This window comes from Hyposmocoma kahamanoa, unplaced genomic scaffold, assembly GCF_003589595.1.
Source record: "Hyposmocoma kahamanoa isolate Upper Pololo Valley unplaced genomic scaffold, ASM358959v1 270, whole genome shotgun sequence".
NCBI classification, from domain to species: Eukaryota; Metazoa; Arthropoda; class Insecta; order Lepidoptera; family Cosmopterigidae; genus Hyposmocoma; species Hyposmocoma kahamanoa.
The window spans coordinates 987,372-1,011,425 of record NW_020653770.1 but is presented as its reverse complement, the minus strand read 5'-3'; the positions used below and the strand labels follow the sequence as shown (position 1 = coordinate 1,011,425).

Below are 24,054 nucleotides of genomic sequence, written 5' to 3'. Positions count from 1 at the left end.
ATTTGAATCATCTTCATCTAAATTTTTTGTTTTATTTTGTTTTAGAAAACAAAGTTCTTGTTGAAAGACCCTATATAACCATAGTAGGGTTAGTGTCATATTTTTGCAAAGCCTATTAAAGACACAGGAATTAAAAAAATAATGTTCTTACGAAAAAGTAATTTTTAATTACCATGATCATTACAAAGTTTGTTATATATAATTAAGTAGAGGATTTAAAAAAGCTTGCCTTTATTACTTTATTTAGGTTGATGTTGGTTAAACATGATGAATTGTGGCTGCAGACGTGGCGTGCGCTAAATATGGGTAATGGTAGGGCCACAGTAGCGCCGCTATAAGCGTCAATTTAAAGGCGTGCTTAGCGTCCGATCACCGCAATAAAGAGGCCTGCTTAGCGATTTCCTATCAAATAGATTTAAGAGAACATGTGCCGGAATTTTATAATTTAGTTGTACCCTCACTATTCCTCATTTAGTCTATTATACACTACGGAACACTCCATCATTACGTCATTAACCGATTACCCATTCGCAAAAAGCGCTTTGCCGGTATCTGTGTTTCGCGTTAGAGTGAATACGCATTCACTGCACTCGTCTATTTTACATACAAAAAAAAACATCGTACGTCCTACTCTGCTACGATAAAAATGTCGGTGTAAAAATTCTTCAATAGGCCGCGCCTTTTTTGAACCTTCCGTTAACTGGTTGAATGGAAAAAGAAAATTTTTTTAGCTCGTTTGTCGTTCAGGTGTGTTTTTTATTATACCAATTGACGAGACGAACAGGCCGTGCGCCTGGTGGTAAGCGACACGTCTGCCCATAGCAGTTGTAGTACCACTCAGAGCTTTAAATCGTAAAGAGCCGAGGGGCATTGCCACTGCGACTCTGAGACATGACAGGTCCTATGTGCCTGTAATTTCCCAGTACCCTTTAAAAACCGAAACGCAATAATGCTCTCATATTACTGCTTGGCGGCAGAAATGGGGTAAGGTGGCAGTACTTCCCTGGACGAACTCTTCCACAAGGAGTTCTACTGCTACTAAAAGAATGTTACATGTTACATTTTAAATTTTCAGTGTGCTTATCAGCGAGGGCTTTGTATTCCACAGCCTATTGTGGCTGTTTTATACACCCATTTGATACGTTTAATTTAATTTGGATAATGTGCTTTTATTTCTGATTTTGATAACAAACAACGCCTTTTAAATTGCCAACTACATCGCTACGATGTCAAATTCAAATTCAAAATAATCTTTATTTCATAGGTAAGCATTATTACACTTGAAATCGTCACAATGGTTAAACTCTACCGCTCATTCGTAAGGCAGATTCCCCTGAGAAGAATGAGCAAGAAACTCTAGGGGTTGCTCTTTGTAAATAACATTTACAATAGGAAATGAAACTATTTTTCCGGATTTAAATCGCGTATATTTGTTTTTTCAAACAAACCGACGTTTCGGGCCCTTTACAGGTCCCATGGTCACGGTTGACTCCGTGACCACGCGGAAAAATAGTTTCATTTCCTATGTGTAACAATCGCGAAAACCTAAGAACTCGAAACATTTACAATATTTTTTTATTTTATTTGAAACATCAGAGATCGAGACTACCTCCATGAGCTAAACGGGTTACTACCACGGATTTTTGTCATCCAAGTACGCAGAAGTTGTATAATAATGTCATCTTGCGACTCTAGCGAAAATAACGAAATTTTATTGGACTGCCACGCAGAGGTCCCAGGTTCAATTCCCGGGCCGTGAGAAATATTCGTATGGCATACATGTATTTCTCTCGTGAGTTTGGGTGTAATTTGTGGTTGGTTATGTGTGTATCTATGGCACCCGCGACACAGGGTCTCCCTAGTGCGGGGCTTTGTTGAATGTGTGCGTTATTATTATTATAAATGTGCGACCTTATACTCCGTCTAACAATTTATTTAACTTTTGACATATGCATGCCTCCGAAGTTCCGTAATTGACATACAACCATAGACAAAAAAATGCAATACTTCCTTGACATTACTTCTCAATTTTAATGAAACGACGTGCTCTTCAGCTCCGATATTTATCGAGCCAACAGATTATGTAACAAAAATTATTAATGTATATAAATTATAATGAAATTAAATAAATTACAAATAATTATTATAACAAAATTTTATTGTTCATTATATACAATCGTCGGATTCTTCTCCATATGAACGGGAATCACTTGAATCTTCGTTAACATTAATTATTAATTTTTCAATACACAAATTGCCAAACGCAACATCACGTCTTTTTCGCTCACATTCGCAGTTTAAACTTCTTCATAAATAAAATCGATTGTTATAAAAAAAAAATCAAATGGGAAACGCATTAGGACATCACTAATTGATTAGAATTCGAGCTGTCAAAAGTTAAATAAATGATTGGACGGAATAAAACCGCCTAATTTCAGCTTCGTATTTCGGTTGCGTATTTAAAATTAACATTACCTTCAAATTAATAGGCAACCGATCCTCCGGCTTGTACATTCGTTCCAACAATGCATCACTCACAACTTTCATCGCAGTAACAATACAAAAATCACTTGCACTAATAAATAACACTGCACTACAGACACTGCATTGTCACTCTTATCACACTCCTTTACGGTGTCACTTGATCAAATTCCGTAATAATGATAAACAAAGGAACGTCGTGCATGTAGCTACGCATGTCACAGACTGAATGATATCATGTCCAGTAGTACAGCTTAAAGATTACCAGTAGATTATCTAGCGCGTTGGTTTTGCAGTCACATAAACACGCTGAATGTATGCGGGCATTTTCTTAGGCTGTTTCTTTTTTTAGTAATTGTTTTTATGTACATTTTGGGAAAATTTCAAGATTAATTATTCTTACTGAAAAGCTAACGAAATGTCTTTATGATTATCAAGTCGGGGCGAACAATATAACAGTTGCAATACCACTTACAGCTTTGAATTGCAAAGATCTGAGTGGTGCTGCCCTTGTGCCCGTCCTCTTGAGACGTACACTAGTCAAGACAAGCGTGTAGTTTCACCAGCACTCTTACCCTTCAAAACCAGAACACAGTATTGCCCAAATTACTGCTTGGGGGCAGAGAAGCTCTACTGTTACTATTACTATTGAATTTCGACGAATTTCATTACATTCCAAACGTTTAATCTTATATGCCTTTTATTATATTTAAATGCGTCTGTGGCCAAACGGTTACCATGACTGGACTGCCACGCAGAGGTCCCGGATTAGATTACCGGACCGGAAGAAATATTTGTATACCCTATATTTATTTCTCTCTTGAGTTTGAGTGTAATTTGTGGTTATCTATATGTGTTTCCATGGTACCGGCGATACAGGGTTTCCCTAGTGCGGGACTACGAGTATGTGGGTTAAATATACCTTTATTATGTAATAAAGATATATTTAACCCACATATGTATGTCAGCCATTACATATGAACTCGTCATATTGTTTAAACGTTGCTTATTCATAAGATTTCCTCGAGAAGAATGAATAAGTTATTCTTAGCGATTGATCTTTGTAAACAGATATTCACATTTTATCATTTATAGTATCAAATCTTAAAAAGACAGACAGATACAAGACGATTAGTGGTGACTGCGCTTTTGAAAGCAAAAGATCGTACGTGTTATTCAGTGACAGCACAGTATAAATAAGAACAAGTAGGACAACTCCGCCTGTTGGGTACGTCGGCCTACATTTAGCTCCTACGCTCCGAGCTATTGCATTATTGTTTTGGCGGCAGAAATAGGTAAGGTGGCAGTACTTCCTTGGACAAACTCTTTGACAAGGAGCTCTACTGGCACTAAATTACAAACATCGCGGTTTTGGTATCTTGATCATCAAGTATGATCACGAAATAAAATGCTGATCAATGAAGAAACCCGAAGCCAAAGGCTTGAGGACTTTAATGACTTGTGATTTGTAATTTTTACCGCACGTGCTACATAAAATGTTTTACATCACATTTGCAAGGAAATAGATACGACAATTTATTTGTTGTATAAATAAATATCTCTTTACAACACCACATTTACTGATTTTGCAAATGCGTATTTTTTTTAACAAATTGCCAGCTATTCTTTCATAGATATTGCATTTCGAACTAAAATGTTATAAATTTCTTTCCAAATTATGAAAATACTGCAGAATTTGAATTCATCATTAGTAAAATATAGTTCAATTGCAAATGTTTAGTTTTTTTAAATATAAATTTTTCGAGCATAAAAACTTTTTGCTTAATATGATCTAATAAACCATATGTAATGAAAAAGCCCGTGGGCAACATTTATGACATTACGGTCGACTTTGCCTGCAGGCCAAGACACTGTTTACGAGCAAGAGTGATGAAAATAAATATGTTAGATACGTCAGCTAGCCAGGGCAGGGACGAAATGTCAACGACACAGATAAACGTATGGATTACGCGTGCGTTATTGACGTGTCTGTACGAAGTTGTACAACTGTACATTTTTAAAGTGTGTCATCCGTACTGCGATACGGTTGGTATGTAGGTCAGAACGGAGGCTCGCCATAATCACTTTGGCAAACACCGTGTCTGCCCAATTTACATAGGCGGTGTTATCGTGAAAGGCGTCTTAATATGTTTTTTTTAACGCATTTACAAAATCGCATTTTTAAAGTTGTACACGCCCAGATACGCGCTGTTTCTAATTACATCCGTCGTATATCCGACTGCCGGGCAAGGGTCTCATTCCGGGTTGAAAATTATACGGATTTCCCAAGAATTTTGAACTGTGAACTTGGGAGACTTGTTTGAATTGTGAGCTTTTTTCGGCATGTTGGTTTCATACAATGTTTCACCGTCACGAGAGGAATTGCTACTCAGGTTCAGTTTACATTGCCGAAGTACTAAATGGAAGAGAATTTAGTAACGAAATTGTACATAGCATAATGAGCTTTACGCCCATTGTGTAACGTACAAACTAAAGACGGTAGCTACGAGAATCCTCGAGACTGTGCGAGAATCTTCCGGTAGACGCGCGACCTGTTTTTTTTTATTTTAGCCTAAACAATCACAATGTCAGTCGTCACAATACAAGAGGCACCTTTTGACAGTTTTCATCGCAACGTAAATAGGGATGCGAACTAAACATATCGGGTACCATATTTATTAAACGATTCTCACGAGAAATCGGTTTGGAAATTTCATGATCGTTTAGATTTAGATAATTTTTTGGGTCATTGGAACAATTAACATTAATTTCAGTAATATTGACTTTAATATAAATAAGTAAGTATTTAAAATGATCATAATCACAGTCTGCAGTTGTTATTGTAATTCGTGCGAAAATATTACTTGAAATATGTTCTATCACATTATTTAATGCTTCACTAAAATTAATGTATTTTTTTAAACCCAATAATTTATCAAATGTTTGTTAACTGTTTCGTAGATTTCATGCAGTTACATACTATCGTCTTCCATTACACAACTGTCAAATTGGGCCTCTTACATTGTGATAACTAAAATTATTATATAATAATCTGAACCAGAAGGCCCCGTTCACTTACACACCGAGCTTTGCGAATCCAATTAAAAAATTAAAAATTTGTAATTGTAAAACGTTTCGATGTCCGTCAAAAAAAAAACACGAAATCCTATTGTAAATGTATAAATTGTATAAAGTAAATGTATGAGTTTTAAGTTCAATTTTGCACGCGCTGAAGCACATGTATAGGTTACCTCTCTCGGTTTCTGTTTAATATATAGTAGAAAGTCTAATACGCAATTAATTGACTGTACAGTCGTTATAATGAAGCTTATCGTATGTCCGGCCGGTGTGAGCGGGCCGGGAGTCGTAGGTTGAGGGGATCACCAGATAAATAGAGTAAATAATAAGTTTTAATAATTTATTGATAGGACGGGATGTTACAAGATCAATAGATGACGTAAATACAATGTTATAATAATAGTTTAAAGAAAACAAAATATTAGACGCTTTTTGTTAGGCAGGGCCAACAACAAGCATAGATCCACACAATCACGCAAGCTCGCACGTAAATTTAAAAACTGGTGGAAAAGAAGACATATCATTCATTATTCGTAATAATTTCATTATCTTTCCTTTCTTTGGCTCCCTTTGTCATATAAGACATATATTATAAGTCCGTCTCAAGTACCGAATTTACCTAATGTAATCCAAAACAGAAACGACTTCTCGGATTAGCGAATAACTGAATTACTACATTGCGCTATACCTACTATAATTTTTGCATGGTAGCCTAGTGTGAAAAAGGTTGTTTCTCAATAGAGAGGTCGACAGTTCGGATCCCTGTGGAGCGAGACTGGAATTAACCCGTTCACGGACAAAACAACTGAGGTTATTTTAGTGAAGGCCACACCCATCATCGATCGAGAGAGATCGATAGAGAGGAGGTATCGAAATATACCTCATCTCTACCCTGTGAACATTATGCTAAGCTAATTTTTGAATGCAAACAGTCTTCATTTTCTATACTAATATTATGCTCCCCGAATTTTGTGGAAAAAAAGGAACAAAAAAAAACAACATTCGAAAAAACAACAAAAATACGAATATTGCGAAAAAAATAAAGAAACAAAAAACAAAATAAAAACAGACATGTTCAAAAAAATTGTTGGCGTAGTGGTATCGATTTGTGCACCAGATCAAGATACTTTCGACGTTTTTCGGTTATTAAATATATCATCGCAGCCCATAGGCCGACGATTCCCAAATTGGTCTATATATCTCTGTCAGCGAAAAATGATTGGCGGTGCATAAAACGTTATAATATAAAAAAACTATATAACTTGAACTTAATTAAAATCATAACTGAATTTTAAACAGGACGTAAACCACGCTCCTGAGAATCTATTCGAAATATCGCTTACGCCTTTTCTACAAAGCATCGACGATATTATATACGTAGTCGTTAATACTAGTAGTATATTTCAGTAATATCAGCATTACTTTCCGTTCCAGTTTCGAAAAGGTGCTGGTGAGGCTTATAGGACTTGTCAACTTACGTCTCAGGGTGACGGTGTCGCAGTGCCCCTATGATCTTTGCGATTTAATACTCTTGAGTGACACTGCAGCTCTTATGGACAAGCGTGTCGCTTACCACTTGGTACTAAAAAAAAGGCTCTAACTTAGTAACCGGTAATGGACGGAAAAGTTTTGCATAGCAGTATTAGCTGCGTAACTTCTACTTTTAACTCTAGGTGTAAACTCCCTATTTGTTTAAATAATTCGAACGTTGAAGTAACAAAATTCTGCGCTCGAGCGTGATCTCAGCAAAACAAACACAAATATATTTATTAGAAGAATTTTTGGCGTGCTTATTATATAAATATTACACAGGCGCGTGTTTATTTCATACAGTTACGGCGTCACCAAAATTTGCTCATTCAAAAGCCGTACTGGTTGGGTTGTGACGTAGGCGAACGTCTCGGTGTTAACAAAAACATATTGCGTGGCTGTTACTTAGTGGTAGATAAATGTTATTTTGTTTAAACAGTTGTAGTCTGTCATGTAGTTGTTGTCGACAGTTTTATCGATAGATTGTGAAAGAAGGTAATTTTTTTCCAAAAATGTCTGAACTACGAATGATACGACGGTAGCCTTCTTTATCTTATTTTGACAGCTGGCCGACTAGTATCAAAATCTATTTTTATTCATATATAGATACATTTTAATAAAGACTAACGGGTTTGATTACATGCAATATTGAATTAAAATGTACTCTAAAATATATATATCCTCTTGCTTTAAAAATATTAATAGACATAGTTCTAAATGTAGTGTAAGTAAATGAACCAGTGTCGAGAAGCTGGACTAATAATGGGCCGATGGTGATTCAAATGAAACAAGGTCGACTATTTATTACCAAATCATAACCAACATTCAGTCGATAGTCGATAGAATATTTATCGATTGCAATCTCTAGCTGCTTGCAACCGGGTAACACTTTTGCGCAATAAACTGTTATTTTACTCCACCTTCAAAAAGACAGACTATATCTTAAATCATTTTAGTTCGAGTTGTATTATCTATGGAAGAATAGCTAGCAATCTGTTTAAGATAAAAAACAAATAAGTGAATGTTGTGTTGTGAAGCGATATTTATTCATAAATGTGATGAGAAACAATGTATGTAGCACGGGCGGTAAAAATTACAAACCTCGAGTCATTAAAGCCCTCAGCCTTTGGCTTCGGGCTTCTAACAAACTCTCGTGAGTGATTTCTTATGTGCCGCCCTTACTAATACCGATAGAAAGAGACAATCAGAAGCATCAATTTCTTTCTTCTAAATAACATAGCATACTAAATTTAATGAACTATTTCAACATCATCTATGAAATATTGGCGTCATCGTAACAGTGTTGATGCTAGCAAACAGCACATACCTGATAGGTGTTCCACTGCTGCAGCAGGTGGTGGTAGCAGGCGGCGCAAGCGCGCACGGTGCCTTGCGCGTCTTTGGGTCTAGACCGCGGCGGCCGCGGATGCTGCTCGCCAAAACACAGGAAGTACGCTTGTTTGCTCTGCAAATGGGAAAAAAATAACATAACATTGTTTATTTATGTCACAAATGTATTTTTTACTCCTGTACTATAATCTGTCAATTATAATTTCACAAACCCAATCAAAAGGCGCTCTTTTTAAATCTGAATAAAACTTCTATTGTCTGTGGCACTCGCCACTGAGCTGAAAAATTTCATTATAGTACTGTACACAGGACTATAATGACTTTCAAAAAAAAGAACGCTACTCAAACGCTATACTGCCTCTGATTAGTTAAATTGGCCTAAAAGTCTAGCCACCGGGCCATAAATTTTTATTATTTATTAAAAAAATAATATCTAGTTTTAGACGTCTTCTAGGTTACCGTGCCAGACACTATACCAACTAAGACACGGAACGAATTAGCGGACCTCACGAATTTTTCTATTTACTTGTTGTCGGATCTTTTGTATTTGGTTTTCAACACTTTTTTGTCGTAGCGCCGTCTATGAGAAATCTATGAAAGTTTTATCATCCAGTTAGATATCTTTACAGTTACCAGCTCTGGCGAGAGATGTGTTGGTATAGCGTCTGGCACGGTAAGCTAGAAGACGTCGGTTCGAATCCGGCCGGATCGAAGGAGTTTTTTCTGAGTGTTCGATCTTTGTATTAATAATTATAACAAACTAGTGGAGTCATTTCACAAAAAATAATTGAATATCAATTCAATAAAAATTTTAAATACAGTGAATAGCGACATGTCTCGCCAGGGCTGGTAACTGTAAAGATATCTAACTGGGTGATAAAACTTTCATAGATTTCTCGAGTTTTAACATATCTGAACATAACGAAACGAGATCTACAAACCTCCAAAAGCAGTCTTTTTAAATTTCTTATTTAGCTTTAGTTTTATTGTTAAACAAAATCAGCGTAATTGACATTTTTCAAAGAATAAATGTTTTGTTTGAAAAGAAAAAACAAATATACGCCATTTTATCCGGAAAAATAGTTTCATTTTCTATGTGTCACAATCGTGAAAACCTAAGAACTCGATAATATAGAAATAGTTTAAGGGCCAATATTTCGAAAATCACCGAAATGGAAAAGCGTTGTTTATAATAAGATGGGCAAATTGGGCGTTTAGCGTTACTCTCACTGTAATTAGCTGGGCCTTAGAAAGTTAATGTTATATTTATTATTTATTTTTTTAATACTCCCGCATTAGGGAAACCCTGTATCGCGCGTGCCAGTGACACGCAAATTACACCCAAACTCATGAGAGAAATAAATGTAGGCCATGCAAATATTTCTCCCGGCCAGTGAATCAAACCCGAGACTTGTGCGTGGCAGTCCAGCATGATAAAAGTTCGACCACGGAGGTATATTATTATTTCCTTAACGGCGGCCAGTAGGTTTGGCCCAGTATTAGTTTCCATATACGTTGTCGTAATGTTTTCATAATCACCATAACGTCACAAACCAAAACTCAAGAATAACAAAAATAGCTAAATCAGACACGCCCCCGGCATTGACCAACAACTTAACATAACATTTCGCAAGTTCAAAATGTCACGTTTTTATGATAAACCAAATAACGACTGTCAATATCTGTTAAACGTATTTACACCACACCAGTGCGACAAACTTATCTGTGTTACGGCCAAAAATGGTACTAACGATGCTACGTTGTAAAACGTCAAACCTAGTGTCAAGTGCTATTGTTAGCGGCAAGCACGTATATAGACGGTAGCGACACCTCTAATGTAGCGGATAAATTTATGGCACCGTAAACATGATGCTGTAATATTTGCTCGCTAATTAAATCGCGATGTTGTGTGGCATGTTTGTATCAGGGTTGTTGCTGATGCCGATTATTTGACCTTAACATCAGAACGTTGATGCTTTCTATTTTCTTTGGTATTGTAATAAAATATTATTTCAATGATTGAAAAGAATCAATCTTCATGAAAACAACCAATCTGCCTCGCTGTTGTGGAATACAACAGCCGAGCTGCTTTTAGGTTTACAGTTCGTTTCTGGAAGGTTTGTAAATTATTTCAGCGTGCCTTTGAGGTCATGTCCCGACTCGAAACATACGTAATGAATATCAGCATCGGAAGCTGATGCAGATGCGGATATTTTAATTCGCAACAACCCTATTTTTATGCCTGATATTTGACCGGGCGCAATGAAAGTATACTTATTTAGGCACTATCATCTTCTATACAACCTGTCTTTCTGTTATTGATACATATTGAACAAACACAGAAAAACCTTATTTCAATACGGCCTGGACTCAAACCTGTGAATTATCGATCCGTAGTTCAGTTATAGTGTCATCTATAGTCAGTGGTGTGACGATGTGACCTCCTTCCATCGTTATCCCACCATTTTGTCACCTTTTCTCTGGTTCCTGGCCACTTGTTTTCAAATTTTGAATCGTTCTTTAATTCTTTTGCACCGCCATTCCCCTTTTTGTTTCGTTTCGTCGTCACTAGCGACGTTCGCGGTAGCGAGCAATTCAACTGTAATTCTTAACTGCGTCTAATTTTGACCTGTTTACCAGTTCTGAACCTAATACATGTGCCAATTTTAATGTTAATACTAATCTGTAATTCAGCATAACTCGACCCTTCCTTTCTTTTCCTTCAAACTGTTGAATAAATTTTTGTGGACCAAAGTAAAAGTTGTTGCCGTGAATCCGGTGACGATACATTAGTGGCTTACAACCTGTTCAGTGGTAACGACGTTGGAGCGGCAAACGTTGGTTAGGGTTCAATGGGATCGAAGTATTTTTTTTATTTGTTCGAACTTTGTATGAATAATAATTAGCGTGTTTTTTTGTTAATTTTTGTTTACGTGTGCAATGGTATTGTATTTCTCGCAATATTTAAGTAGATCTTTTAATTGGATCGTTGTGTAGTTAGAGTAGACGGAATTGCCTATGCACGTTTACTTGGTCCGATTGAGTTTCCATACAAATGTATGCCTGCCATTGTTTTTTATAAAGAGAAGATTTAGGCAATAGTCCGCCATGCTGCCCCAACGTGGGTTGTGGGCTTCACGATGTCTTGTTTCACCGTTAGTACTGGACAACTGAATAGCTGAAGGAGCTATTCAGATGACCGGATGACGAACGGTGACAAAACACGCCGATCGGTGACGGCTAGCAGTGTCGATGAGTGATCGCTTAGACGGCCGATAGACTTAATGCTTTAAATGTAGTGAAATGTGATTGGCGCAAAAGTGACCCCGCGTTGATAAGTCGTCGTCTTGGAGTGAATATCTCGTGTGTGATTTCTATATAATTTTCAGGGCGAAGATAAGAATGTGGTGTAAAATGTAGTAAACGCAACAATGTTTGCATTTTAATTAGTTAAATTATACCTCTTTCGGATATCAGTTTTTCTTAGGTTTATAAGTTTTTGTCCCAACAAAAATCAGTAAAAACCAATTATGTGAAAATGCGTATGAGAGGTTTTGAATAAAATAGACTAGAATCATTTATTTCATATTATCAATGTCACAATATTACAATTAAAAATACAATGTCAAGGGACAATATGATCATCACTAACGCAAACAATAATCCTGAATATAAAATAAAGCAGTATATCTACTGCTTGTCTAAATACAAGGAAGTCAAGTAAAACAAAATTATAATTGTTTTAAAAGAAACTTATCGACACTGTAGAATTCATTATAAAAGGAGTTTTAGTCGGGTATTAGACGTTTCGTCGTTTGCAACACTTTTCAGGTTTGTGGGTAGATGTTCGTAGAAACGGGGATCTATTACCCGCGGAATTCCCGTTGCGAGTTCCCGCGTTTCGCAACGGTCGGCCGCATGAGATTGAAATTAAATTCTGAGCGCCTAAAGCGAATTGCCTAATGTAACGTGTCTAATAATAATGTAAAATATGTTCAAAATAATATTTTTCACACCACTCTAATTGGCCTTGACTCTGGTGGGTCTGGTATCGACCTGCGGCCACGGAACTCTGTATTTATGTAGCTGAATGTTAACTGGAGAACAAATGTTACGCTTTGCGTTTCGTATCCTGTTTTCATAATGTTGATAATAGCTGAATCTAACAAATTCTGCAAAGCGTATCAATTCCTCTTCAATTCCACTTGGTTTAAGCGATCAGTAAGTATCATATTATTTTATTTATTCAATTCAAATCACATAACCTACATAACATATACCTTGAGGACTAACATACATACAATGTAATACTAAATAACAAAGTTACAGCTACGATACGAGACCCTTCGGCCAAAGTCCTTCATGAAGGTCGAGAGATGTTCGGTTGGCACTCTCACCACAAACGAATTAAAATTCACGTTGTGGCGGGACTCCAACCGCTCGACCCTCAGGGTGTATTGGGCTTTCCACTATCTCTTCAGGCTTTGTGGAGTAACGCAGTCCGCGACAGGTATATGCGTCGTCGGCGGTATGGCCGGAGGCAACAGAAAATTCGATGCTGTTGGTGCTGTGATACCCATGCTACGGCTGGTGGGATTCCTCTCTTCTTCTTCACCTTTGTGAAGCCCTTTTTCTCCACTTTTGTTTTATTACAATTGGAAGGGTCAACTCATTTAACTGACTTTTCGTACCCACTCCTCTTCTGTCTCTATTGCTCTATATACAACAAGGTTCTTTGCAAAATAGCAACAACCTCGCCAGGACTATATTATTAACATCCTAAACAACAACTTTTGTTCCATGAGTTTTAAGGACGACAACTCGCGGGCCCGTGCGCCCGACTCGCGCCCGCGCGTAGAGTGTTATCGTCATTATAAATACACGGAATTATGGACTCGTTGTGCTCCCGACCCGACACGCGCCCGACCCGCACGCTACCCGACCCCCACCCGCTCACTGTGCGTTTCACGCTTAAAAACAAAATATATTTAAATAGATCGCTCTAAACGGTGATAACTTTGTGCAAAACGCAGGATGTGAGTAGTGATCTTTGGGAGGACGCTTGAACGTTTGGACTTACTACCAAATGCAGATCTAAAAAGTTTTAGATAATCCGCTTTGCTATCAGGAGCTACGATGCCACAGACATTCAGACACAAAAATACACAGACAAAGGAACTTGTAACTCCCCTCGTTTTCTTCCGGGGTTAAAAACACAGCGTGACACAGACATGTGACAAGTTATCGTTAGTTCTGCCCCCGATCTCATACTTGTTTATTTAAAAGATGTTAATAAATATAATGTTTTATATTCTTTAATCACTTAGAGCCTCAGATAGTGAGGATCATCTGCTCACACAATGGTGGCCATTAAATAATATTCAATTAAAAACATCCATCATATCTATCTACTATAAGACACAATGAACTCTTCAAATAGCACTTAAGTTATCTGTAAACACAAAACTGCACATCAAGCTGAAAATTACGGCAACTAAATGATGTCAGCATGAAAATGCAGCGAACACAACATGACGTCAGCATTGAAATACTGTGAGCACAAAATGCTGCAAGCATATGAACGATGTTAGCATAAAAATGCAGCGAGCACAAAATAGCAATATTACCAGCGCAAAATGATGCAATCGCAGATAGATCGCGCTATTTAAATATTAATTAAGTCTACAGATATTTTCTATAATTATGTTCACGTAACGATTACGAACTTTCCATTAAAAACAAGCAACAAATATTATTCCTCCTATGACGTATGTTCATTATTCCTTACATAAAATAAAACTGTAAATGATCCGTGTCTGTGCATTGAAAATACTTAACCTTTTAATATAGAATATTTAAAGATTTTGAATACTAAACTTAGCAGAAGCATAAACAAAAGTATTTAACCATTTCTGTCTGTTAGTTTGCACTTCATGTAATAACTACTGCTCGGAATAAATTGAGATCTCCAAGTGTTTGATTAAACTTTAAAAAGAATGGGAGGAAAATATTCCAAAAGCTATATGTATGGATTCCCGATATGAACACTACTGAATAAAAATAATAAATAACTACATATTCGTTAGTTATTAACAGCTGTGGTGGTTCAGTAGGCGAACTTCTCAATTGAGAGGTGTGTACACACCGATGATGGCTTTAAGCATGACACTTACAGAGAAGAGTGCGGGTCGGGCGCGAGTCGGGAGCAATCAGTCCATATAAATTACACCCGCCGTGCACCCGACCCGACACGCGTCCGACCCGCACCCGCTGTCAATGTGTTTCATGCTTTGATTATTAAGTTACATGCGTTTGTTAATATCTAGGAGCAATAATTTCTCAATTAGTTAAAGAAAGTCAAACTCTTGGAAATCGCTTGAAATTAACAAGTTACTTTGGGCTAGCGTTGTGGACCACTGCTTGAAACGCTTTCCTTGGAGGACATACAGCAATGGAACGTATTAACGTAACGTCCAGGTTAGTATTGCCACCTTACCTATTTCTGCCACCAAGCAGTAATGTCAGCTTTACTGTGTTCCGGTTTTGAAGGGTAAGGGTGCTGGTGAAATTGCAGGCACATGGGACTTGTCAACTTATGTCTCAGGGTGACGGGCGCAGTGGTAGCGCCCCCTCAAATCTTTGCAATTTATAGTTCTGAGTGGCACTGCAACTGTTACGGACAGACTTGTAGTTTACCATCAGGCGCACGACTTGTTCGTCCCGTCACTTGATATTACAAAAAAAAAACTATATAATGAGTTAACGATGTTGAAGTTATTAAGAACGACCCCTAAAAAAGGTGCAATGGGCTCAAGATTACTAGCCTGAAGTTACGGATCTTCAGCTGCGTGTGTGGTGAACGAAAAGAGTCTCCACGCACGACAAACCATACCTTTCCTGTAAGTCAGATGCACCCTGAGCAACAATCGGCGAGTACCTTACGCCGATTGATAAACTCTTTCACCGCGATAGCAAGCATTATAACAAATAACATAATATAATACAACTAACCAACCAACTAACGCCAGTTCATAAAATACCATTGAAACACAAGTTCCTCACCTCTTTGGTCAATGTCAACATGTTCTATGACTCAAATGGAAGTTGTTTGGCTACTTCCCGTAGGAACTATACTGGGCATAAACTAGTATATTTAATTTAATTGTGTTTTTTAATTCTCTTCGAATATTAGTAAACTATGTTAATGTTAAGTAAATATTATTATTACTCATAGCCAGTAATGCTGTGCATATCTGTAATGGGTCATTATCTTGACAGTAAATATAATACATACATAATCTGTAAAAATAACATACTCAGGAATATATTGACTTACAAATAAATGGACGAAGGGTCTAATACAAAAACCACGAAAAAAATGTCCCAAGTCAACCTATTTAAACGTAGTGACATGTAAAGGAATATGAAAAAGCTAAAACGTTGAATTTAAATTGTAATGTCATCGCAGTACTGTCTAATTTTGCTTGCTTCGCTGTCAGTCGAACAAACGAAGACTAAAGCGTGAATGACGCTCTGTACACGAATCTAACGCCCTATAAGTTCAGACACTTTTTAGCGCGGACCCGACATCCATATAATTGTAAGTCAATGACTAATTAAGTACGTTTTTAAATAAAATGGTGGCTACTTAAGTCGAGAGTAAAATGGGTTTTATGAACGAGTTATGCACTCTCCTTTTCACTTCGATTGCGATGATATTAAACAGCAATATTACAAATAAACGATTATTTAATTAAAATTGGATGTAAAATTACAATAATTAGACATAGGTATTTAATGTGATGGTTTTTTATTTTATGCACTAGAGCATAAAACCCTATTTTATGCAGCCTACACCCAGCATAAATACGAACTTTAAGAGTATGAGAAGTGAAAAATCAATTATAGTGTATGCCATCGATACGATAAAAAGAAGCTGCAATAGGAACCAGTCGCGAGTAAAAAGCTAGTCTCGCATACAATCATTACAATAAATTGAATATCTGTTAGATGAGAGGTTATCTTGAGTTATCGTCAGGAATATATGGCGACCTGGGACCTTGTAGGCCGTAGGCTATCGCTGTAGACATGCCACAGTCGTTACCCTCGTGCTCGGTTTATCTTAACCGACTTTTCATCAAAGGCGGAGTTATGATTTTAATAGTAATCGTTGGATTCGTTAAATTTACGCATACTTTATTGTCTAATATTGAGTTCGCAAACTATTTAAAATAACAAATATATTGAATTTATTAAAATGTCAATGTTCTTAAAAGTTACGAAACTTGCCTTAAAACCAAAAGTTGCTTACATATTGCGAGAGGTCAAAAGTTACGAAAAATTTAAGAAATATAACCATCTGGCAACACAGGTTCATAAGCCTCTATAAACATGTACTACCTTCTTAGCTCAACAATTTATATTTATTTATTTAAGCGGGACGTATAAAGGGTTATTAATTATGAGTTTGAAATAAAGAAAAAATAATTAGATTTTGAATGGCGCAAACCGACTAGCCAGTTAGGCGAAAAATCTTCAAGATTGGTGCAGATGTTGGAACCACATTTTGTACTAATTATGTCAGAAATTTGTCTTACGCCTAAAGCAATTAACTACCCGTCCATCACATGAATGTAGTTGATTTAATTTCATTTGAGTATAAAATAGCTGCAATTATTTTTATCAACATTTTTATTGCTAGATAAGACTAATTGACCCTATCTTTAACACAATATTTATAATGTATATAATTATACCAAGACGTGGACACTTTCATAGAAGGCTGTGTACAGGATGGGAGTTGTCGTAGGAGATCCCATGACTTAAAACCTTAAAACGGTTACCATGCAGGATGTAAGACATTGCTGATGACTATGAGTTTGAGATACTTATAAGACGGGTGCTGGTCGGACGCGGGTCGGGTCGGGAGTCAAGACTGGAATGTTCATATTACAGTTTGAACTGGATGAACTCTTCTACAAGGAGTTATACTAGAACTACATGACATTTGTAGATGAATAAAGAGGTGATTGAGATAAATGGAAGAAGACATGCAGCTCTTACCTCAAATACCCTATATCACTAGATTTAAAACAACAGGTAAATAAGGAATAGACAGCAGCGTCTCCTAGATACTGGGTTGCCGCAATTTTAATAGGAAATCGCACAACGTACAAATAAACTTAGCGGACAACAAATGAAGATAACAATGCCCTTCCGCGCCTGCGCTCCTCTTGAGGGCGTTATAAATAAAATAGTAAACAAATAAATAAAGTCATAAATAAAACCAGAACACGGCATCGCTGAGAGTCGTAAGTGCAAGGGCGAATGATAAGATACTACGCAATGTGTGATGTGTTTTCTACATAAGCAGTTATGCCCTATTAATATATACACAATAGGGATGCCACAGACGTCTGCATCTGCATCCGCACACGCGGGTAATCCGCATATTTTTAAATACCTGTTTCCGCATCCGACATGCGATTCATTCAATGCAGATTTTTTGCGAATATAGATGTTTTTCAGGTGACGACAAGATCGTCGGGAGCAGACCCTAATCAAAGCACGTGCCGTGTAAATAGTGCTAATTAGCCAATCAGGAACGAGAATTCGACACTGGTAGTGCAGGCAAGGATCAGTTTGCTTTCTAAACAAAAATTATTGAGTTTACAATGACTAACGTTTCTGAGCGAGAAGATCAACCTGATTCCTACTATATCTTTCAAATTTGTGAGTTAAATCATCTATTGTTCCAATTAGAAATGTCAAAAGTTTCCGATCGGCCAGTTGTGAATCGCAATTATGCGCCTCGACTCGGAAGAGACGCAGCTTCCGATCGAGAGAGGTTTCACACATCCACATTTGCAGACTTCAACGAAGAAAACTTTGCAACGGAATCCGCATCTGCAGATGTCGTCATAACCCAATCCGCGGCATCCCTAATACACACATACTCTAATCATGCCTATCTCCCATTGCCGCTGACGGAGTGGACCTCCTGACATACCTTTGTAGGGGAATTCAGTAATACTTCAACTTACCTCGGCAATTAAGACTCCGAGACACATGCGCGATCTGAATTACAGACAGGATATACTACAGTATACATTTTTACGTTCTATCACGCTTGCAGAAATTGCTCAACAATTTATAAATAAATTAATCCATCACGCATAATAAGTGTTTTTTTCCAATCTGATTCAGTTTCAGGTTCGTTATGTACATTTTTAACTTTATTAAGCATCTTATTAATTCCAAATAAAACTATTTGTTATAATACTAATTGGCCTCCTAGAGGAGCGGTGCCGCCACCTAGCGACCATAATAGGTAAGAACGTCCGTCAATGGATGGAGACAACTACACGTATTACGTCTTTATTTTTATTTACAGTTTTTGTGACGTCATCCACCACTACAACTACGAGCGTCTCACGTCAAAAACCCAAACTTTACCGATTTAGATGCAGATATCTAAACCATTAAGAAAACCGAGAATCAAACCTACAACTTCAGGAAAACAAATCATAAACATATAATACCCTGAATTTGTAAACTTCTAAATGACTATAAACAAGGAAAATAACGCGCAATATGCAAGGGTCAAATGTGCGTACACGCACGTAATAAACATTTGATTGTAAATAGGACGCCATTGCGGGCTCTCTGTGCGACAAAGAGGGTCGAGGCTATTTTAAATTGGAACAATTAATTATATTAAATTTGCATAATTTGGTAATAGGAACGATGTGGTCAAATCTTGGTGACAATGATAATTTGCCGCGATCTAGTGGCTTCTGAAAGAACTAAAAATAGTCTTAATCAAACGGATTATCGAGATTTTAGTTGTTTCCAGTTTGATAGCGCGCGACTTTTTGCTCTGACGAAATTACGCCGTCCTCAATTTTTTTTTATGCTGCAATAGTGGTGCTGATTTTGGCAGCGCCTTCGAGAGATAAGTTCAAAATATATATATTTTTACACTAGCGTAACTGTACATTTATTAAATTGAAATTCACAATGCAAGAAACAAATATATTCTTGACAATCGTATTCAAAAAGGCAAAAATTTTTTTAGGGAGCTATGTTCCTTCGATAATGAGATCTATCTATTATATCCATGCAATAAGAGCGAAGACGATGTGTCTTTCGTCTTTTTGCTCTAAAATAAAGCTTTTTTTTTCTGTTACGCTCATACCTCTCCACGTCGAAATGTCTGGCGAGTCCCTAAAAGTACAGTAAAGCAATAAACACGGCTGTGACTACAACTGTTACGCTCTTTTGGGTTGTTTCTAGCTATGATATTATTTTTAACCGACTTCCAAAAAAGGAGGAGGTTCTCAATTCGACTGTTTTTTTTTTGCATGTATGTTGCGCAATAACTCCGGCGGTATTTGTGAACCGATTTTGATGATTGTTTTTTGTTGGAAAGAGGGTACTCATTTCAATTTCAAGAAAATATTCCCCTCAAAGGGTGCCAAACTAAGGGATGAATCCGGATCCGCGCACTTACCGGTAACCGATCTCAATAAAACTTGATAAATAGATGTAATTCCACGACCTTTGGAGATCGGTTTTTTAGTACTCTGTACCGATTAAATAAATATTGTCGTCAATGACAAATATGTGCATATATTAATTGTCAAATAACATTCACAACAAGTTTGAACATTCTTCTCGGGAAAATTTGCCTTACGACTGAGTAGCAATCACAACGTATACATTGTCACTTTATTTACTTAATGAGATTCGCGGTCAAGTTTATTCAGAATTTTTAATAATACATCACAAAAGCACGCCGCATTTGATTTATTCTGTACAAAAATAAACACGATGAGGCGGGAAACGACCAAGCGTCACTTTGACACATGACGTGACTGGCGATAATACATTAACTTATATATATTTGTCTATTATTTTGTACTCTGTAGTTTTGTTATAATGTGTTTTTATACAGCTTCTGGCGTTGGAAGACTAAATCTATAGTAGCCACCAATAACTCAAAATGACTGCTAATCTCCATACTACAGAACGTAATTTTGAAAAAGGTCAACATTCTTTCTTATATCTGTAGATGGCGCTGCTCAATAGCCTGGAGGTAGTTTATATTATGTAAATCGCCGTGGACATTAATTATTTCTTTAATATGAAATATAAATAGTCGGTTTCTTATACTTGTAATATTATTATTCAGATATTGAGCGACGAACTAAAATTATTTTCTAAACTTTAATAAATTTGCGTATCAATAGATGGCATTCCAACGATTTAATTTTAAAAATTAACGCTTGCTAATATGGATAGATGGCAGTGGCGAGGCGTCCACACAACACGATTCCCACCGGCTTGTCTAAAATTTTCCGCGTATTAATAAAATATTGTAGGTACTAAACAGCGCGCAATACCCACCACTTAAAAAACATATTCAAAATATTCACTATTAAACGCGTAATAACTTGTACCGATGTATCTCAACCAATCAGCGCAGGGTAAGCCGGTGGATCTGCGAGTTCTATTTCATTTATGAAATCTACGCGCTTCCATCAGAACACACGTACACATTCGCAAAAATCCGCTATAAAACATCGGTGGCCGAGAAGCCGGAATTAATCAGTTTCTAGTCGAATAGCACGTAAATTCACGTAAATTTAAACCTTATTCCAACAAATTACTGTTTAATTTGTTCTAATGCCAGAATCGTTGCCGTAAATCGCGAATCGTTGATGCAAAACTTTCTTAAAATAATGTAACAAAATTATTATAATAGCAAAATAATACAAAATATGGTTAATTTCAATTTAGTAAATCTCAACAATAAATGGTGTTCCATATATATCTATATCTATTTGGGTGTTTCTTTTTTAAAGGGCTACGTAAAGAATCTATGTAGAAGGTCATGGTAATTCAAAGGTAATTAAAATAGCAACACTTAGCTTTTTATGATTATGAGTTTGTTTACTAACAAATTTTCGTATCGTAACGGGCTTTAAACTACTTTAAAAACTATAGTTATTTTATGTGTACAATAAGTTAACCTGCAAAATGAAGAGAACTAGTATATCGTCTGCTAATAAGTGTTGCATTTAGTGTCACCAAGGCGCCTTTGTAACGGAAAAATAAATTTTTGTTAAAGTAAGTGTTTTTTGTTTCTTCAAAAAGTTAAAACATCGGCTTTACTCGCCACTCGATAGATGGCGCTAATCTTAAACAAAATAAAAGATTCATCAGCAATTTAATTGTTTTGTTTCTTATCACTAGAAATTATACAAAGTGACGGGACGAACAACTCGTGCGCCTGATGAAAAGCGACACACCTGTCCATAATAGTTGCAGGGCACTGCAACTCAGGCTGTAAATTTCAAAGATCTGAGAGGTACTAACCGTTCGACCACCGAGGCACCTTTTTTCGTACGATCTAACCGTCACTGGGTTCGCGGAGTAATTAAAAAAGTAATTTATTTCCAATTTAGTAATTTATTCCTAAAAACAACTTTTTCAGTTTAGTCACTATTAATTAGTACGTTACGTTTCCTATTCATGTGATTGCGTTGCTTCCTCCCAAACCTTATAGATAGGTGGTATCCAATTGTGGAAATGCACAATATTATATTTTTATCTGCAATAAGTCTGTGTGTCACAGACTTATTGCTGATTGCTCGGCTATTGCAGATTTATTGAGCTGACGGTTCTTAACAGCCGCGATGTCTTCTTTATCTTTACTTGATGTCGTGAGTGTTGTGTGTCGCTCTAGTGAGAACCCTAGTGCACAAATAAATAATGAAGATCAAGTACGGGTAGTTAGAAAAACTCGCACGGCTAGAAGGTGCTGACACACGCCTCCTTAGTCCCTTCGACACCATGGACGTTGCAATATGTTCGAAACGTCGAGGTAAATAAAATAAAATATGTTTTATACGTAATTAAGTCCCGAATTAAAAATCAAATAATGTGTAAAAATACTTTAAGTTTAAATCTCTGTTTTCTTCCATGGTTGTGATTTACATAAATATATGATTGTACGTAGTACGAATATATGGTCGTAAGTTGTGGTTATATTTTTGTTTTCATATTAATTTCAGATCTTCGGTTCGTATATAATGATAAGCATTAATTGCACCCTCGGATTAACGTAATTTTCAGCTTGCTTTTGTAACATTACTAGTGTATTTAGGGTTAAGGTGTAAAGCGTCCGATGGCCCAGCGCGGCAGCATCGCCCTCCGGGGCAGTCTTCACGTATTCCGCGAAACGATTGAATGTAATTTTTAAATACTGCATTTTTTGTCTTTTCAACAGTCATTAAACTGTGTGCCCCCGTATGGTGTTATGTTATTGAAGAGGAATCGCAGCAACCTACATGAGGTCGACTTGAAGAGATTGCTATTTAGTATAAGATCGTTTGTTAAATAATATTTTGCCTTTGGTTTGTATTTCTGCTGTGGTTATTTGATTTGATTGGTTTGTAAAAATTCTATCTTTTTTATTTTTATTATTATTTTTTGAGTTCACCTCTTATGTCCCAATGCTGGGCAAAGGTCTCCCCCAAAATCCTCCAGTACTTCCTGTCTTTGGCGATCTCCCATCACTCTCTCACGAGCTCATCAAGATCGTCAAGCCAATGCCTTCTTGGCCGTCCCCGCCGACTGTTTCCATCCTCGGGCACCCAAGGAGTGACGACGTTCGCACACTTCTCGGGTTGCATCCGGCTAATGTAACCCGCCCAATCTCATTTGAGTCTGGCTGTTTTGCTCCCCACATCAGCAATGCCAGTCATCAAACGCTATATTGTGTTGCGCACTCGGTCAATACGTTTAAAGCCCAGAAAGCTGCGTTCCATCGCCCTCTGGCAGATCTTGAATTTAGACTTGTGAAACTCTGTCAGCGACCACGTCTGTGCATCCTGCTCATTCTAAGGGCAGGATGCACATATCGATGAGTTGGCGCTTAAATATAGGGAGGTTACCCTTCAAGGACCAGAAGCTTTTTTATAATATACCTTCTTTTATATTTTACCTTTCTTTAATTTACATAAAATATGCGAAGTCAAAGTTGCCTGTTTACCCTATGAGTTTGTTGGATTGCAATACTTTTCTACTAAAAGTTTCTCCTTGATGGGCTACAGCAAATTTTATTAAAACATAATTATGTTTAAAATATGCGAACGCTTCACCACAATTTCACAATATGTTAAGCGACGTTGTGGCGTCTTATGCCTTTGTCTAGTAAATGCCTATTTAGTCTCGCCCATAAAAATTGTAGTTTTCTTGTAACTTTATAGTTCAAGGATATTGAAAACTTACAGTTTTATCCTTCGGCTCCTTCGTGTGCAGGTTATGCAAGGTCCCTCTCTTGTATTCATCGCCGCAGACGTAGCAAACCTCGGTGACGGAGTTTTTGTCAGGCATTGACAGGTCCAGGATGTCGCGATCCGAGCTCGAGTTGGAATTGCCACTGTAGACTGAGACTGTCGATCTGAAATGGTAGGTAGGGAGAGTTCTTCATTACTTGGTTACCAATGTTTAGTGGTAGTCGGTATTGTAGTATCGATTCTATCTAATATATATCGACACCTCCTACGTAAAGTATCGTATGTCGAAATTGCCAAGTTTACAGGGAAG

The 24,054-nt window shown here is 37.0% G+C and overlaps 1 protein-coding gene across 2 annotated transcripts in view; it reads right to left on the bottom strand.

Annotated features, from left to right (window-relative positions):
• LOC113228999 overlaps positions 1 to 24,054 on the bottom strand; it is a 255,159-nt gene that overhangs the window by 117,516 nt on the left and 113,589 nt on the right. The window contains exons 1-2 of one of the 2 annotated variants that reach the window (XM_026462467.1): positions 23,737 to 23,917; positions 8,417 to 8,554 (exon numbers count right to left, since the gene is read on the bottom strand). In XM_026462467.1, coding sequence (XP_026318252.1) covers positions 8,417 to 8,554; positions 23,737 to 23,841 — 243 coding nt within the window. In that variant the 5' untranslated portion in view covers positions 23,842 to 23,917. Of the gene's footprint in view, positions 1 to 8,416; positions 8,555 to 23,736; positions 23,918 to 24,054 lie in introns of those variants that run through there. The other variant, XM_026462468.1, reaches the window with a different exon arrangement.